Source organism: Hirundo rustica, chromosome 27 (assembly GCF_015227805.2).
Source record: "Hirundo rustica isolate bHirRus1 chromosome 27, bHirRus1.pri.v3, whole genome shotgun sequence".
NCBI lineage: Eukaryota > Metazoa > Chordata > Aves > Passeriformes > Hirundinidae > Hirundo > Hirundo rustica.
In genome coordinates, this window is record NC_053476.1 from 5,106,403 (window position 1) to 5,125,399 (window position 18,997).

The 18,997-nt window shown below is 50.4% G+C and overlaps 2 protein-coding genes across 5 annotated transcripts in view; both read left to right on the forward strand.

The window, feature by feature from the left end:
- The window catches only part of HOXB3 (homeobox B3), a 60,390-nt gene that overhangs the window by 28,173 nt on the left and 13,220 nt on the right, over positions 1-18,997 (forward strand). For 2 of the 4 annotated variants that reach the window (XM_040087208.1, XM_040087212.1), the window contains exons 2-3: positions 8,508-8,621; positions 18,864-18,930. The gene's annotated coding sequence lies outside the window, so the exon portion shown is untranslated. Of the gene's footprint in view, positions 1-8,507; positions 8,622-13,828; positions 13,908-17,643; positions 17,787-18,863; positions 18,931-18,997 lie in introns of those variants that run through there. The other 2 variants (XM_040087210.1, XM_040087209.2) reach the window with 2 other exon arrangements.
- On the forward strand, positions 2,943-6,058 carry HOXB4 (homeobox B4). Its single transcript, XM_040087222.2, has 2 exons — positions 2,943-3,355; positions 4,660-6,058. The coding sequence occupies exons 1-2, from the start codon at positions 2,953-2,955 to the stop codon at positions 5,073-5,075; spliced, it is 819 nt and encodes a 272-aa protein (XP_039943156.1). The 5' UTR covers positions 2,943-2,952; the 3' UTR covers positions 5,076-6,058.

Sequence of the window (18,997 nt, forward strand, 5' to 3'; positions counted from 1 at the left end):
AGAGAGAAAGAGGGGATGAAAAAGAAATGGAAAAAAAAAAAAAAAATCCGAGGAGCTTTGATGGGATTGGTTCTGTTATTTTATGGCATCCGTCTCCGCGTTGTCGGAGCGGATTAGATTGGGCTCCTCACTTTTATGGTAGGTTTTAAAGGAAAAGGTAAATTCTGAGCGCTGCTGGCGGCTGCCCGGCCGGAGGTGCTGCTGTGGGAGGTGGGAAATTCTGCTCGGTGGGAAAAAAAAAAAAAAAAAAAAAAAAAGATTTCGCTGCTTCTGCTGGAAATTTGCTGGGTTTTTTCATGCGCCTAGAAATGATTTCGGGGTTCTCTCCGATGCGTTTGGTTTGTTTCTTAAAGCGCCCCTCGGTTGTTCTGGGTTTAGAGGGGAGTTTTTAGCAGGAAAAGCGATTATTCACCTCAAAGTACCTGAAAAAACCCGCGGCGTCGAGAGTGGGGAGAATTCGGGGATTTTATTCCTGGTCAGAACTCTTTATATATATATATATAATTTTTTTTTTAAGGGAAAATGCGAGAGCTGGTGGAATCTGCTGATTCCATTGACAGGAATTTTAATGCGGGGGAAAGGCAGCTTTTCCCTGATGCTCTCTCTGCTGCGGCATTTAAATGCAATTAATTCGGGAGATACTTGACCTGAAAATGTTCTGCCTTTTGAAATACAAAAAAAAAAAAAAAAAAAAAAAAAAAAAAAAAAGGGGAGGCTGCTCTACTTTTAATCTCTTGGGCAACTGTAATTTTAAACGAAATCTCAACATGATGCTACCCTCATTAGTTCCGAATGAAGGTTCATTACCTAGACAGTATGAATATTTTATTGCTTTATATCCTTTTTTTCGGAAATGAAACGCCTTTGATCTTTTTCTCGGGTTGTAAAAAGAATTGCCTGTCATTAAAAAAAAAACCTGTCGTCCCATCTGCCTTTACATTCTGTATTTCTTTTCATCTGTTTCTTTATCTTTTTTTTTTTTCCCCCCCCTTTTTTTTTATCATTTACCCGCACGCGCGCGGCTAAACCCAAACCTTGGGTGACCTCCAAGGACGAAAGAAAAAAAAAAAAAAAAGAAAAAAAAAATTAAATCTTTGCTCTGCCCATCAGAAAATCGTGACGAGACTTTCAGGGCGGGGTGGGGACGGAGCTTGCGGGATTTCGCTTTTAAAAGGCGGATTTTTTGGGTTCGCGGCTCGTTGCGCCCCTGCACCTCCACGTTCAGCCCAGGAACTGGTTTTTTTGTGTGTTTTTACCCCAAATTAATGTCCAAGGTGTGGAGAGGAGGGTGGAAAAATCCCGATTTTCCTCCCCTAAGAGCTCTCCCGCCCCCGCCTCGCTGCTTTCATTGATCGCCTTTCCCCCTCACCGGCGAACCCCTGGTTTCTCAAAACCCCAGAACTTTGCCCCAGAAGAGAATTGTGGCGGTAGGAGAAGATCTGAGACCGAGGAGGACGCATCTGTCTTCTATATGTACCCTGTAGATCCGAATTTGTGTAGAGGAAGTTGGGTCACAAATTCGTATCTAGGGGAATATGTAGTTGACACAAACACTACAAACCCAGAAGCCATTAATGCCCCCCACACCCCTCAAAAAAAAAAAAACCAAAACCCCACAAAATTAAAAGGATGGGAACGAGGGTTTAGCCAGAAAACCGCTTTAGGGCTCCAAAGAAATCCTTTGGATTTGACCTCAGCTCAACTCCTGCGATAAAACTTTATCATCGCCCCGAGATAAAGCCGGAGCTGCGAAAGGGGATGTGGGGACGGGGCCGGGGGGTCGCGGGCACGTTTCAGAGCGGGGGTCCCGCCTCTGCTTTCATTTCGTGTGGTCTCGGCGCCGACATCGATTAAAAAAAAAAAAAAAAGAAAAAAGAAAAATAATTACAAATGTAATTGATAGGACCGCTGTCCTCCCCGCAGCTCGCGGCGCGTTCGGGGTCTGGCTGCAGGAATTGGGGGGTGGCTTTTCAAAGGTCGCTGCGGCTTTTAGAGCGTCTTTATTACCGGGAGGGCGAGGCCAAGATGCATCAGGGGCTCGGGCTAATTCGCTTTTGTAATTGTTCATCAAGCCCTCGGATTTCTTGCTCGGAGGACGGGCTCCTTTTTTTTCCTTTTTATTTTTTTTTTTTTCCTTTATTTCCCCCCCCCTCCCCACGGGTGCGTGGGAAAACGCTCCATCTCCGAGCCGGCCTAAACGTGATTTAGGAGCGCGGGTACCCCGAATTAGCTGATGAATTTCCTATCGATCCCCGACGAGCCCAATCCATCTCTGCCAGGCTCCGGATCACCTTTAGCCGCGGACGGGCTCGGGGAAGGGGGGACGCGGCTCAGCTGCGCGGGGCGCTGCTGCGGCGCGGGGCGGGTGTGGGGGGGCTCGGCCTCTGCGCACCCCCCGGAAAATCATTTTTACCTCGCATTCTAATAATTCTCTTTCTGCCGGTGCCGCCGAGGGCAGGGGAAGGGGGGGGGGTGGCACTTCCCCGCGTGTCCCCGGGCCCAGGACACACCCCCGAGGGGTGTGGGCCCAGCCGGGGGTGTCGCCGCTGGCCCGCGGGGCGCAGCCGAGCCCGGGGCCACCGGAGGGGAGCGGAGGGCGAGCGGAGGGGGAGCGGAGGGGGAGCGGGCTGCCCCCGGCCGCCTCCCCGGGGATGCTGCGGGGCCCCGGGAGAGCCCCGGGCAGCGCAGGTTTCCTTATCCGGGGCTCGCCGCGCCCCTCGCCATTGGCCCGCGCTGTCACATGGACCCAACTTTGTTCACTTGACAGTAAGTAGGAGGGTTCCGCCGAGCAGGAAAACGAGGGGAGAGAGGCGGGGGGGGTGGGGTGGGGGGGGACAGGAATAAATTTTAAGGAGAGAAAGGGAGAGAGCGAGAGAGAGAGATACACACACATATATATATATATATATATATTTCCCCCCCCGCGCGCGCGCGTGCAATCCTGAGAAATTAATGGCCATGAGCTCGTTTTTGATCAACTCCAACTATGTGGACCCCAAGTTCCCACCCTGCGAGGAATATTCCCACAGCGATTACCTTCCCAATCACTCGCCGGAATACTACGGCGGCCAGAGGCAGCGGGAGGACGCTTTCCAACACGAGGCGCTGTACGAGCCGCGGTCCGCCTGCAAGGAGCAGCTCTACCCGTCCTGTCAGAGCTCCGCGTTATCGCCCCGCGGTCACGTCCACGCTCCGGCCGGGCTGCGGGGCCGCCTCTCGGAGCCCGGGCAGCCCCGCGAACCGGGCACCCCCAGCCCGCCACCCTCGTGCAGCCAGAGCTCGGCCCGGCAGAGCCCCTCGGCGTGCAAGGAGCCCGTGGTTTACCCCTGGATGAAAAAAGTCCATGTAAGCACGGGTAAGTGAAGGGAAAAGGAAAAAAAAAAAAAAAAAAAAAGGAAAAAAAAAAAAAGCGGCTTCGCTTTATGGTTTAAGTAGCACCTCCAAGTCTTGTAGAAATCTTATTGCGCCGGTTGTAAAATAACCATTCCGCGGAGATTTACGAGCGCCTGTTTGCAGAGCGGTATAATTACATCCTCCATAAATTTTTATTGCTCTGCTTGGCCATGTGCCTTTGAAGTCTCTGTTACCATCCTCCTCCAATTTCTTGCAGGCTACTCTCTCTCTTTTTTCCCTTTCTTTTTTTTTTTTTTTTTTTCCCACCTTTTTTTTTTTATGGCTGTTGAATCTTCATAAGTGAAGTTTTATGTTTTCGTAATTCGTATTTAAGTGGCGGGTTGAGTAAACTTTTACTGTTTTCCCCTCCCCTGCCTGCTTTTTTTTTTTTTTTTTTTTTTCCCCTCTTTTATTTTCCCACCTTTTTTTTCCCTTTTTATTTTTTTAAGGGAGTTTTTTGTGGGTTTTTTTGGTTTTTTTTTTTAATAATAAGCAGGGGCTCCGGCGCTCGCCTGTTTTTCAAGCGTGTAGAGGGAATTTTGGGGGGATAATTCCGCGGCGCTCTCGCGGAGCTGCGTGTGCATAAACGCGAATATCCACACGCACGGGGCACGGAAACCGTGTCTGGGGGCCTCAGAAAAACCTTTGGACAGGAATACACGTCAGGCCATGAGGATGGAGGTGGAGATTTGCACATCGGTTCTGGGAGTATTTTTAGATTTTTTTTTTTTTTTTTTAAAGCAAATTGTCCCCTTCTGAAGAATGTGTGGTGATTTTTTTTTTCTTTTCTTTTTTTTTTCTTCTCTCTTTTGTAACTCTTTGAGGGGGGGAAGAACCCATTAAGGGAACAGCTGGGTAATTCTGCTTTTTTTCCCTCCTCTTTTTAAAACATGTTTTCCCTTTATTTTTTTCCTTTTTGTGTGCGTGTGTTTACCCCTCTTTATTTATTCTTTTTTGTGTATGTTGTTTCTTTTTTTTTTTTTTGTATGTGTGTTTCCTCTTCATTTCCCCCCTTTTATTTTTGTGTATTCTCCCCTCTTCCCCCCCCCTTTTTTTTTTTTTGCATTTTCACATCTTTTCACCCATTTTCGTGTGTGCTTTCGCATCACCCCCCCCACCTTCTTTTTGGGCTCTCACATCCCCCCTCTTTTTTTCTGCATTTCCCATACTCGCCACCCCACTTTTTTTTTTTTTTTTTTTTTTTTTTTCGTTTTCACATTTTCCCCCCTTTTTTTTCCCCCCCCTCGCCTCCTTCCCCTCCCTCAGTGAACCCCAATTTCTCCGGAGGGGAGCCCAAGCGCTCCCGCACCGCCTACACGCGGCAGCAGGTGCTGGAGCTGGAGAAGGAATTCCACTACAACCGCTACCTGACGCGGCGGCGGCGCGTGGAGATCGCGCACTCGCTGTGCCTCAGCGAGCGCCAGATCAAGATCTGGTTCCAGAACCGCCGCATGAAGTGGAAAAAGGACCACAAGCTACCCAACACCAAGATCAGGTCGAACTCCTCCTCCTCCTCCTCCTCCTCCTCCTCCTCCTCCTCCTCCTCCTCCTCCTCCAGCTCCCTGCAGATCCCGCCGGGAGGAGGATCCCAAGCTCCGACCCCGCAGGGAGGAGCGCCCCAAACTCAAACCCCGCACGGAGCATCCCAGACTCGATCCCACGGACCGGCCGCCGCCCTATAACCGCCCCCGGGACGCGGATTTGGGCGCGAACTTTGCGATCGTTTTCGTTTTTATATCTTTTTTTTTTAATTAATTATTATTATTATTATTATTATTATTATTTGAAGCGCGGGGAAAAGCCGGGGGGTTGCTCTTTATTTATAGAGGGGACAGAGCGAGGCTCAGCTGCCGCACAAAGCCGGAGCTGCTCCGTGAAAAGGAGCCTGGAGAAGGGTTTTTTTTTTTTCCCCTTTTTTTTCCCCCAGATTTGGCTAAGATGGATCCTTGTTTCATCTTTAATCACGCCGAGCTCTGCCCCATTTGTCATGTTTACTCTCCCGTACAAAGGATGGACCTTATGTCTGCTATTACCTCGACAACCAGCGCTCACTTTAATAAATGAGCCTCAGTTTCTTCGAGGCGAACTGGATTTTCTACACCGCCCCCTTTTAATTTTTTTTCTTTTATTTATCTTTTTATTATCTCTCTACAAATATTTTTCTCTTTGTTTTTATCCTTATTTTCTCACTTTTTTCCATTTCCCCCCCTTTTTCCCCTTTTCCCGCCTTTTTTCTCCTTTCCCCTCCTTTCTTCCTTTTTCCCCTTTTTCTCCCATTTCCCCCCTTTTTCTTATTTTTAAAATTTTCTCCCCCACCCCTTTCTCTCTTCTCTTTCTCTTTCCAAACTTGGAGTTTCTGGCACGTTGTCCCAAAGAGACGGAGTTGGAGAGAGAGAAAAATAAAATAAAAATTAAAAAAAAAAAAAAAAAAAAAAAAGGCAAAACTACCAAAAACTCGACAAATGCAACCAAAATCTCCTCCGTGGAGTTGGGAGCTCTCAGATACCGAGAGGACAAAACAAACAAAACAAAACAAAGACAACCAACCAAACAAAAAACACCCAAAAAAAGAGAAATTTGGGCCCAGGAGGTGTTGGACAAAGACAGGAAGAGGATGGAGAGGGATCTCACCAATTCCTTTATTTTTGATTTTTTTTTTTTTAAATCCAGCGGTTCATTGTGATTGGGGGGGTGGGGAGGGAGAGGGGAACTGGGGGGGTTTAGGGTAGGAACTGGGATGAACTGGGATGAACTGGGAGCACCCCCGGAGCTGCTCCGCCACCGTCCTGCCCTGATTTGGGGCTGAAAATGCCAATTTCGGGCCGGGGGGGAGGGGTTTGCCCCGACCCCCCCCTTTCCATCCCTCCCTTTGTCCTTCGGGAAGTCCAGGATTTACCTGTAAATACCCAAAAAAAACCAACAGCGACCACAGCGACGACTCGGAAATAAATTTTTCATTGTGACTCTGCCCCTGTGTGGTTTTATTTGGGGAGGGGGGGTGTGGGTTGTTCTGCTGGTAAAAGTGTGGGGGAGAAATAAATATGATTATTTTGCACTGTGAATCAGTTTATTTCTCTTCCCTGCCCTCCAATTTCTTTATTTCCAGGGGTTTCTGCTGTCCGTGGTTATTTTAAGGCTGGATGCGGGTTGCGTTTTGTTGGGGGAAAAAAAATTAACATGTTTACTTAAACCCGTGAATTAAACAGTTTCTTTCTTCCTTTTTTTTTTTTTTTCCTTCTTTCTCCTTTTTTTCCCTTTTTTTTTTTTTTTTTCCAGGGGTTTCTGTTGTCAGTGGCGCAGCCTGCAGCCCCCTAATGAAAACAAAAGATGTTTGAGCAGGGCTAGATCAGCTTTAAGTACTGCTAAGCCTCACATATTATGATTTATTTGTTCAAAGCACATATTAATACGCTCTTCCCCAAACCCAGACAAAACAGGGGCGGTCATTAACGCTTTGCTGGCTCGGATTTCTCCAGAGAGCCTCCCGCGTTTATTTATTTATTACTATTTTATTATCTAAAAATTAAAAAAAAAAAAAAAATCCTCAGAATCCCTCCTTCTCCGAGGTAGTTAAGGCATTAATGAGTCTAATTTTTGCACAGATGTTTCTGGGTGTTCGCGGGGTTTTCCTGCGTTATTTTGATTTTACAAAAGGAGCCGGCTCCTGCGATAGCTCATGGCCTGACAACCAAATAGATAATCAAGAAGACAAATGGCTCCTTTTGTGAGCCGCAGCTCTTGTATTAATTTTCATTTTCTTTCTCGTGGAAAAGTAGGAAAAAAAAAAAAAAAAAGGGTGAGAGGGGGAAGAGAACGAAAAATAAGATCGCGGTTCTGGGTTAGGGATGGAGAGAAAGAAAAGGCTGTTGTCCTCCAGGGGGGTGGGACCAGCTGGAGAAAAGGATATCGGCCTCTAAAATAATGATATAAAGTGGTAATATTAATTAAAAAAATATTAAATTCAAATATCGGTATAAGTATAAGAATAAATAAGTATAAACCTAAGTATAAAGAAGTGTAAATATAAGTATATTAACCATAAATATAAATAGAATAAGGCATATATAGTATATTATTAATAATAATAATTTTTAAAAAGGGCTTCCCTGATTTGTTCAATCTTCAGGGGATTCCCCAAAAATCCCAAAAAGGACCCAAATTTTGCCTCCCCCCAACTTCACCCAGAGACAAAGGCAGGGCTTGAAATATTCCAAAGCAGCGTCGCTCCCCGGCTGGAGTCACCTCCGCACCTTGGGACAAGGAAGTGTCCCCGCTCCCCAAAATTCAAACAAAACCCTGCTGGCAGTTTATTTTCTTCCATTTCAATACCATATATATATATATATATAATATTAATGCGGTCACATGATCCAGGCCCTGCGCGATGTGATGTTCAAAAAATCGCATTTACGGCTGGATTTTTTTGTTTAATTCTGGCGTTTTTAGAAGTGGCGACAGCGACACTTGAAAGTTTCTGGGTTTATTGACTTTTTTTCTTTTTTTTTCTTTTTTTTTTTTTTGGCAAGGGCTATATTTTATTCTAATTCCTGAAGGTTTGTGAGGGTGTTCTGTTTCGTCTTGTTGTTGTTGCATTTTACTCCCCTCTTCCTCCTCCCTTTGATCTGCTTGCGCTTGTGAAGAGGGTGTGATTTTCGAGAGGGAGCTCCTAAGAATGGCCAAAAATGGGTGTTTTAAACCCAAAAAAAAAAAAAAAAAAGAAGAAGAAGAAGGGGCATATGCTTGCAGGAATGCGGGGTCTATAGAGGCAAATCAAAGCTGAATGGGATGGAAGGGGGAGAAAAGGAGATTTCTATAGGACCCAAAAGTTCACAGCCATTAGAAGCGGACAGAAGGCAAGAAAAATGCGAGAATTATACAGAAAAATCATTAATCACTTCTTTTCTTTAAATACTTATCCCTTTTCCCATTGTTATTCAACAGCAAATCTCCGCAGACCGTCTGTCGGGAAAAAAGCACCCGGAGTCCTCCAAGAAACCTTCAGGGGCAATAATAATAATAATAATAATAATAATAATAATAATAATAATAAATAAGAAGAATATTCCTAACCACAAAACCCCGCGCCCTAAAGGTGAAAGCTTTTCTTTTTTTAGGGGAGAAAAGCCAAAATCCAGCAGGCCTCCCCCCTTCCCCCAGAGCTCTCTCAGTGTGGAAGAAACCACCCCGAGCCATGAGGGCGCTGGAAAGAGGATTTGGGAGCGAACCAGGTAACGGAGCTGCTCTCTCGGCATGCCTTCGGGGTGGGGTTGTCGCCTCCTTCCGCCAGAAATTTGGGTGAAAATCAAAGAAAAAAAGGCGACTAAAAAAAAAAAAAAAAAAAATTAGAGGGGGAAGAGAAACTCACGCCCTTTTTTTTTTTTTTTTTTTTTTCCCCTCCCTCCCTTCTTCCCTGCAGTGGGCAGGGAAACTTCTGCGGAGCTGCGGTGGCGAGAGGGGTTTGGGGTTATTTTTAATTCCTCCCGGGTTTGGGGCTGGGCTTGGTTGGGGTTTTTTGGTGGTTCCGGGTGGAGATTTGAGGGGTTTATGCTTCCAAGTCGGTTTTTCCCAGTTGGTTTTTTCCCAAGTTAAATCCCGCACGGAGCGGTTTGGGGAGGGTTTGGTGGAGCGTCCACTGAGTGTGCCAGGAGCTGGGAACATTCCCGGTTTAAAGCTGTCCCAGGAACTGGGAACATTCCCGTTTAAACCTGTCCCAGGAGCTGGGAACATTCCCTGTTCAAGCCTGTCCCAAGGAGCTGCGAATATTCCCGGTCTAAGCCTGTCCCAGGAACATTCCCGGTTTAAAGCTGCCCCAGGAACTGGGAACATTCCCGGTTTAAAGCTGCCCCAGGAACTGGGAACATTCCCGGTTTAGGCCATCCCAGGAGCGGGGAACATTCCCATTTTCGGGCCGTGCCGGGGCTGTTTTATCCCGGGATTTTCGCTGTCCTGGAGCTGCTGCAGCTCCCGGGGAAGATGATGCGGGAATTTCGCTGGGGGGAAAGAAAGAAAAAAAAAAAAAAAAAAAAAAAAAGTGGGAAAAATCGGGGAGACAAACCCGAGCTGTGCTCGGGGATAGAGTTCACGCAGAGGACACGTTTTCTGGACGATTAGCTGGGTTTTATAGCCGGGGAGTGACCTCGCAAACCCCTTGACCTCCCCGAGGCTGGACATTGTGCTCAGCCCCCATCCCAGCAAAACTCCGCCTGTCCTGCCCTGGAAAACAGGGAATCGGCGGGGGGAAAAAAATCTTAGAAGTTGATTTATTCGCGCTTTCTCACGGTTTAATCGTTCTGGGCCTAACGGCGCTTCTCCTCTCGTTTTGCTGTAAAAAAATTCGTGGTTTTTGGGCCTTGTTTTGCTTTGGGACAGGGAAATCGGGCCGTGGAGCCGCCGCGGTTCGGCCCCGCGGGGCTCTTGGCCCTACAGAAATGAATTTTTTGGGGGAAAAACCCGCGAAGCCCAAGCGGAGCAGCCCGGCAGCGTCCCCGGTCTGGTGTCTGCGCTGATTTTCAGAAATTCCTTTGTTTGCCAGAGCCCCTCCGCTCCCCCCTCCTCCCTTTGTCCCCCCGCTCCTCCTCCCGCCCCGCGGCGCTCCAGAAGCGGCTCCGAGCTCAGCTGCGGGCTCGGGGATCCCACGGGATCCGGGATCCTCGGGAATGTTCTCCCGGGAAACCCCGACCGTCCTGAACACGCAGGCAGAGATGTGCCGGAGCACTTTGTTAGCTCTAGCCGGAAACTGGGCCCAAAAAATCACCCAAAACTGGACAAAGAGTACTCTCAGAGACCCTAAAACTGGGCTGAAAAATCCCCCAAAGATCTCCAAAATTGGACCAAAAAATGCTCTCAAAGATACCCCAAACTGGGTTAAAAAATCCCCCCAAAGATCCCCAGAACTAGACCAAAGAACACTCTCAAAGACATCCCAAACTGGGCTAAAAAATCCCCCCAAAGATCCCCAGAACTAGACCAAAGAATACTCTCAAAGACATCCCAAACTGGGTTAAAAAATCCCCCCAAAGATCCCCAGAACTGGACCAAAGAACACTCTCAAAGATATCCCAAACTGGGTTAAAAAATCCCCCCAAAGATCCCCAGACAAGGCCAAAAACTCCTCCCAAAGTTCCCCAAACTGGACCAAAAAATCCCCCCAAGATCCCAAAACTGGACAAAACCTGGAGGCTGCAAAAGCGGGATGCGGAGCCCGACCCCAGCGGGGCAGAGGGACCGGGGGGACGCAGTGAAAACACAGGAAATTTCAATGTACTTGGGGTGTATATTCCTGTAGGGATATATGGATATCGGGGGGTGTGGATCTAGGGATCTATGGATAGATGGATGTATGGATGTATGGATGTATGGATAGATGGATGTATGGATAGATGGATGTATGGATGCAGGGATAGATGGATGTATGGATAGATGGATGCAGGGATAGATGGACAGATGGGCAGATGGATCGGTGGATACATGGATATATGGATGTATGGACACACGGATACATGGATATATCGATAGGTGGATATATGAATATACAGAAAGATGGTTCTATGGATACCTGGATCTATGGACAGATGGATCTGTGGGTACATAGATAGATGGATACATGGATGTATGGATGTATGGACAGATGGACAGATGTCTCCGTGGATATGCAGATAGATGGATAGATGGTTCTATGGATAGATGGCTCTATGGATAGATGGATCTATGGATACATGGATGTATGGACAGATGGACAGATGTCTCTGTGGATATATAGATGGATCTACGGATACATGGATGTATGGACAGATGTCTCTGTGGATATATATATATATAGATATTTGGATGGATAGGTGGATCTATGGATATACGGATAGATGGATAGATGGTTCTATGGATAGACGGGTCTATGGACAGATGGACAGACAGACAGATGTCTCTGTGGGTATATAGATAGATGGATCGATGGATACATGGATGTATGGACAGATGGCTCTATGGATATATAGATATTTGTATGGATAGATGGATACACGTGATTCATTAAATAATTAATGCAGAGGTTGCAGAATAGATATGTATTCGTCAGGAAAATCGCGGGCATGGTCTCCATCTATACAGATAGATGGACAGATGGTTCTATGGATACATGTCTCTATGGATACAGGGATGTATGGACAGATGGACAGATGTCTCTGTGGATATACAGATAGATGGATAGATGGTTCTATGGATACACGTCTCCATGGATAGATGGCTCCATGGATAGGTGGATCTATGGATACATGGCTTTATGGACAGACGGACAGATGTCTCTGTGGATATATAGATATATGGATATAAGGCTCTATGACTAGATGGCTCTATGGATACACGGCTCAATGGACAGATGGACAGACGGACAGATGTCTCTGTGGATCCGGGGGCTCCGGCTGGCCCAGGCGGCCCGGGGCCGGTGGTCCCTGGGCGGGGTGGCCGTGTCCCGGCCCGGCTCCCGGCTCCCGGCTCCCGGCTCCCGGCTCCCGGCTCCCGGCTCCCGGCTCCCGGCTCCCGGCTCCCGGCTCCCGGTCCCTTTCGGGAGCGGCCCGGGCTCTCGGGGCGCCGCTGACAGATTTATGAGGCGCAATAAGCGCGGCGCGCTCGGGTCCGTAAATCAGCGCTGGCCTCGCCTCCATAAACGCTCATTTCATCCGCACAAAGGGGACGCCTTTGATCGCGGCTCCTCCGAGGGCCCGGCCCATGTTTATGGCCGCGTTTCCGACCCTTTGAACCGGGGCTGGGCCTTTAAAGCAAAACAAAACCACGAGAAAAAAGCAGCCAAACCTAAACCGAGGCTTCTTTTGCATGAAACAAACCCAAAAATCGCCGGCGGAGGTGAAGGGTGGGGGGTTCTCTGCGCCGTTTGCTGCCTGCGATGGATCTGCCGGGGTTTTTTGATGTTGTTCTTTTCTTTTTTCCCCCCCCTCTTCTCTTTTAAAATGTATTTACCCATTCACACGCGTTTTATGGGAGGGGAAAAAAAAAAAAGTTGTTATGAAGTGAAAGTTGCGGCTTCTGAATTGACCAGGAGATCTCCCAAAACTCCCTCCCCCGGCCCCCCGAGGAGTTTCCTCCCTCGTGGAGACCCCCGGCCACTGGAACCCCTTTCAATCGGAATTCTTATCCCCGCCAGCCCCTCGCACTCCATAAAACCGATCCAGAAATAATCGAGGGCTTTTGAAACCCGGGCGTTTCCCCCCGGGTTCGGCTTCCAGCCAGTCAAAAATCCGCTTTTTTTAGCTTTTAATTCTGTTTTGTTGTTGTTGTTTTGTTTAATTCGAGCTCCCTCCAGGCTTTATCCCGGGAGGGATTTGGGAATTCGGGGCTGCCGTGTCCCCGCCACCCTCCGAGGCTTTCCAGGTTTTCGGGCTGTGCTCGGTGCCAATTTTGGGGGGATCCCTTCCCCCCGTGGGCGCGGGCAGCGCGCCCGGCTCCTGCTCCGCGGCCTTTCCCAGCGCTTCCCTTTGTTGCTCTCTCTCTCTCTCCCTCTTTCCATTTTGTTTTTTTCCCCGAGATCTTGTACTTGGCAGCTCTCCTCGGACTCCAAATTTGATTTTTTTTTCTCTTTTTTTCCCCCCGCTCCCTCCCTCTCTAACGCAATAAAGTCTGGCCGAACAATAACAGCGGCTTGCGGAGAAGGCCTGCGAGCCGGGGGAAGAGGGGAGCTTTTAAAAACAGGAATATAAATATTCTCGGCTGCTCTGGGCTCTGGAACAGTTGTGCCATTCAGGGCGAGATTTGTGATCAAAAATCTCAGCGCGGGCAGAGGGAATTAAAAAAAAAAAACAAAAAACAAACCCCAAATCAAACACCAAACCAAATAAAAACACCTAAAATCGGGGAAAATCGGGATGTGCTTTGGCTGAGCCAAAGCTCCAACAAAGCCAACTTCCAGGAAAGGCTTCGGGGAGGGTCTGAGCGCTCCCGGGGCTGGGGAAATAAACCCGAAATCGCGCTGTTTGACAGAGAATTGGGCGCCCCTCGCCCGCGGGGAGAGCGCTCCGTGGCCAGCGAGCGAAGCCGGGCTGGGCTGGAAAGTTCTTTAAGGGAAAAATCCTGTTCCGGTGGAAGGTCACAGTGGTCCTTTGAGCCTGAGACGGAGAGACCCCCTTCCCCCTTCCCCGTCACGTGATTCATTAAATAATTAATGCAGAGGTTGCAGAATAGATATGTATTCGTCAGGAAAATCGCGGGCATGGTCTCCTTGTGTCTGACGTGAAATTCAACTGTCCTTTAAAAAAAAAAAAAAAACCAAAAAGAAAGAAAATGATAAAAAAAGAAAAAAAAAATTAAATAAAAAAAAACCAGGGAGCCGGGAGGGAAGGGAAAGAGAGGGAGAGAGAGGGGAAAAAAAAATAGGAAAAAAAAAAAGTGGGGAGAGAAAAGAGCGAGAGGGAGAGAGAGAGAGAAAGGGGGGAGAGAGAGGAGGAGAGAGGAGTCGGCAATAAAACAATTCTCAGGAAGCGCGAAGCCACGCCGAGGGCTGGATTATTGTAAGTAGCAGGGGCTTCCCGATTTCCTAGCGTGTCTGTGTGTCCATGTAAATTTATTGTTTGTTATTAATGTTATTGTCGTAAAATGTGACAAATCGCCGTCTTCATTTCCTCCCATTCCTCTTCACGCGGGGCTCTGTGTGTTTATACCCATCGAGGCATTTCATTGATATTTTTGGGAATATTCCCTCTCCCTCCTCGCAACCTTTCTCTTTCCCTTTTTTTTTTTTTTTTTAAATTTTTTTATTTTTCCTTTTTTATTTTTTTTTTTCCCCTCCCTTCTTCCCCCCTTCCCTTGATTTATTACAATAAACATGTCAGCGGCGGCGCGGCTGCCATTGTGCGCGTGTTCGGGGGAGAGAGCCGCGTTGTTTATGGCCGTGCCCGAGATAAATCATTTCCCGAGCGAAAACGATGTGCGAGCGATGATATTTCAGGGCGAGGATCGCTCCCCGAACCCCGCTCCCTGGAGCTGATCATTCCGGGCCATTCGCGGCAATAGATCAGCCGCTAATATGAAAGCTCTGTAGCTGGGGGTCTTAAATTACGGCATCCGTGATTACCAATTAAGGAGAGATTTGTATAAATTTGGGGCGAGCGGGAGCGCCTCGCCGGCGTGCGAACCTCGGGAAAGAGCGCGACCTTCGGAATGGGAATTGCGGCGTCCCTTTATCGCCCGCAGCTCGCCCCGTGCCCGCTCCCCCCGGCCCCTGCGCTCCCGTCCTCACCCCAGAATCCGCACCTCAAAATGAAAATAAAGTGGATTACGGAAGCGCAGGAGGGGGCTGCGCGGGGGCTCAGCCTCAGCCCGGCTGCGGGGAACAAAGGGGACCCGGGGCGCTGCCGAGTGACCCCGAAGGGTCCCCGAAAGCCGACCCCTCCCGGGCCTGCCCCCAGCCTTGCCCGGGTTTCTTTCTTTTCCCCGCGGGTTTTTTTAGGCTCCCGCTAAGGCCGGGGCGCGGAGAGGTCGGGAATGTGCGGGGAGAAAGTTGGGAAAAAGCGCCCCGAGGGTCGCGCTTCTCTTCAGGAGCCCGGCCTGGGCTTAAAAACCCGGGGAGAAAACGGAGCTGCCGGGAGAAACGGGGGGGAAATGGGCTTAAACCCCGCAAAACCTGGCGGGCAGCGGCTCCTTTCTGCGAAACATCGCCGGGGCCGCCGGGGGGATCTCTGCCGAGCCGCTGAGGGACGAGAGGGATGCGCCGAGAAGGGGCAGCGCAACCTGCGCGGATCCTCCGCGCATCCTCAGCGCGGGGGGCAGCGCTGCCCTCGCCTCCCCTCCCGGCCCCGAAAGGTCCCGAAAGGCGGCGTTGAAAGGGAGAGGAGGAAGTGAGAGCCCGCGGTTCTTTTTTTTTTTTTTTTTTTTTTTTAATATATTTTACAAGCTCCGACATGCGAGGAGTCAATAAAACTGACAACGGGAGCAAAGATTAAATGTTCGCACCGGATTCTCGGGTGAGAATTCGCGGCTCTCCCTCCCTCCCCCCTCTCGGCGGCCGGGGATATTTAACTTTTAACTCTGCCTGCCAGAGTAAACCTTTGTGCAGCGGAATTACGGGAGCTCAGCGACTGCCATTAAATATTCAGGGAGATCCAGGGACGGTGACTGAGCCAGAAACGCGGCGTCGCTCTCTGTCAGAGCCTCGTCTTTAATTTGAGTTGTCGACTTCCAGTGGATGCAGAATCCCCCTCCCCACTTCCCCCTTTCTTTATTTTATTCGCTAGTACTTTATTTTATGATTTTATTTTGTTGTATTTTAAAAAATAGGGTTTTTTCCTCTCGGTTTGGGACTCCGAGAGTGAGAATTCGGCTCTTGGAGGGGACCCAGCCCGGAGCCCCCCGCACTCTAAATCCATCTCGGGGCTTTACTTGCCCCCGGTCCCCTCGCCTTTGCGCAGTGCAGCCCCTCGATAATCGGCTGCCGAGGGCCGAGCCCCCGCTCTGGGGGCACGGCGGGGGGCTGCGGACCCCAAAACGGCCCCAGGGCAGCTCTCAGCCCCCGGTTCGGACCCCCAGAGGCGGAGCAGGAGCTGCGCGCTTCCACCAGGACACCCAGGGCAGGGGGGGGGACCCCAAAACTCCGGGAAAAGGTCTGGAGCCTTGGAGAGAGCCCAGAGCACGGCAGGACCCAGAGCTGGGAGGGGACCCCAGCCCCACAACCGGGAGGGGACCCCAGACCCAGAGCTGGGAGGGGACCCCAGCCCCACAACCGGGAGGGGACCCCAGACCCAGAACCGGGATGGAACCCCAGATCCAGAGCTGGGGTAGGACCTCAGATTCAGAACCGGGAGGAGACCCCAGCCCCAGAGCTGGGATGGGGCCCCAGACCCAGAGATTGGATGAGGCCCCAGCCCCAGAACCGGGAGGGGACCCCAGCCCCAGGACCAGGAGGGGACCCCAGCCCCAGGACCAGGAGGGGACCCCAGCCCCGGCCCCGTTCAAGGCAGAGCCCCCCGCTCCTGGTCCCTCGGGACGTGCCCGGGGCCGGGAAGGGCTGGGCTGGCACAGACCCTCCCCAGAAGATTCATTTGTTTGTTTTTTTGGGAGCGCCCGCTCGTGTCCCAGGCCCTCAGGGCTCTGCCCTCCCGTCGGCTCCAGAATCCCAGATTTTCCTCCCTGGTGCCGCCAGGACTCGGTTTGGGTCGGAGCCGGAGGGAAGCCCGGCCCGGCAGCTCGGGTCCTTCCCCATCCCCACCTCCCTCACCGCTTCTAGAGCCCCGATTCTTTATTAACTCACAAAAAATGAGGTTTTTTTTTTCCCCTCAGCAGCCACACACGGCAGAACGCTCGGGGGGGGGGGCCCGGGGGTGGGGGCAGGAGGATAATTGGCTATTTCGAGTGGCTCGAGCGAGCGGAATTTCATTGATTTCTGGGCAATCAGCCCTTTCTCCTCGCCTGTCATCTCCTCCGAAGGTCCCGGTCCATCACGGCGCGGCCCCGAAAGGAATCTCCCTCCCCTTCTCCCCTCCCGGCCCGGTCCCTGCCCGGGGAGGAAGCGATCACCGCCGTAAACTCGAGCCAGCAGCGCCCTAATTCGGGATTTACTGCGAATTTATTCACATCAAAGCCTGGCGGGGAGAGGAGCAAAAATAATAATAATAAAAAATGATAACGCGGAAATTTGAGGTTTAGGAGCGGGGAGAGGAGCAAAGCCCACGAGGATAAGGAGGGAAATTCGGGTTTAGGAGCGGGGCAGGAGCTGATCCCCTCTTTTTGAGGTGTTTTATGGTGTTTTGGGGCCCCTCAGCATCACCCGCGCCCATCACCCGCCGGGGAGGGCCCGGGGCCGCCCAATCTTCATTTTTTAAACCCTTGGCGAGCACGAGTCGAGGGCGGCCGAGACAAAAGGGAAGAGTTCGGCGGCTCCGCGGCCAAAGAGGGAAAAGTTTGGGAGCGGGGAGGGATTTCTTTGATGTTTTTTCTTTTTCTTTTTCTTTTTTTTTTTTTTCCCCTCCGTGCGGGGAGGAGGGAAAGGAGGGGGTGACACGAAAGAAATAAAAGGCAACAAGGACGTTTCAACACTTCCCTGCGCGCAGCCATCCCGAGATGAAAAGGGAGGCAATAAATCAGAGGCGATGGTGGCGATTTGACTTTTTTTTTTTTTTTTTTACTTTTTTTTTCCCCCCCTTCTTTTGTTTTTTAGCGTAGATATGAGGGGAGGGGTTAAAAAGGAGAGATCCCCGCTCCTTTGCTCTCGCGTCTCCTCCGGACCGGGAATTCAGCTCGGGGCGGGTTCAGCGCGGCCGCAGCTCGGGGAGCAGCCCCAGAGCTCCGGGTGGAATTGTCCCCGCTGGAAGAGCCGGGAATGGGAATCGGCTGGGACGGGGGCACGGCCAGCGGCCACCCCCCAGCCCCGCTCCGGCTCCCGGGATGGGCTTGGGGTGGGTTTTTTTTAGGATGGGGAGGTTTTTCCATCCCCGATCCCCGGGTTTTGGGGAGCAGGATCCGCGCCGGCATCACCCAGACCCGAATTCCCTCTCCCAGCGCCGGGGTCAGCTCCAGGCTAAAAATGAATCCCGCGGTCTGGATCGCGGCTGTCCCCATCCCTCGAGCTCCGGAAGTCCCCAGAATCCCGGGAAAAGGGCGAGATTTAATGGGATCCACTGCGGAGGGCGGGGGGAGTGAAAGAAGCGAAAAAACCCCGGCGCGTTTGGAATAACTTCGGTTCCCCTCCCTCCCCTTCTCGCTCCCTCTCCTTCTTCCCGTCTTCCTCGCTCTCCTCGGGGTTTTTTTCCCCTTTTCCCGGGACATATGGAATCAATTTCCCGCCCTGACACTGAGGGCTGGCCGATTCCTCCTGGCTCGGGGGAGCGGAATCCCTTTGGTTCCCTTCTCCCCAGCGCCCCTTGTCACTCACTGCTCCGAGCCGCTCGCCGCGCCTTAACTCCTCGTAAAGAGAAACAGCTTTTCCAGCAGATCCCGGCGGTCGGGAGGGGGGAGGATTTGGGGGAGCTTTATTTGGGTTTTTATTATTATTACTTTTTTTTTTTTTCCCCCCCAAGAGGGGAACGAGCGCTCGCCCACAGCTCATCCCTGGGGACTCGCTCTCCTCGAAGGGATCTTCATCCTCCTCATCCTCCTCACCCTCCTCACCCTCCTCATCCTCCTCACCCTCCTCATCCTCCTCATCCTCCTCATTCTCCTCATCCTCACCTTCCTCACCCTCCTCATCCTCCTCACCCTCCTCATCCTCCTCATCCTCCTCACCCTCCTCATCCTTTGAGCGCCTTTTTTTTTGTTTTTAAATAAATTTCTGGGGTTTTTTTCCTCTCCAACTCGAGTCCATCCTGTTTGAAATGGACGAGTAGAAAAATAATAATAATAATAATTAAAAAAAAAAAAATTCAAAGCATCTTTGAGAGGGGAAAAAAAAAAAAAAAAAATCCCGACCGAGCTGTGGGCGAGATCCAGCGGGGCTGAAATAAAGTGGTTTCTTCTCCTTAATTTTCCTGCTCCAGTGACGAATCCTCACGGCCCCGAGCCCGCCTTTCCTCCTCCTCCTTGGGAGTCCTGGAGTCTTCGCAGGTAAGAAGTTAAAAAAAAAAAAGGATTAAAAAAAAAAATAAATAAATAAGCGAGCCAGCAGCTCGTA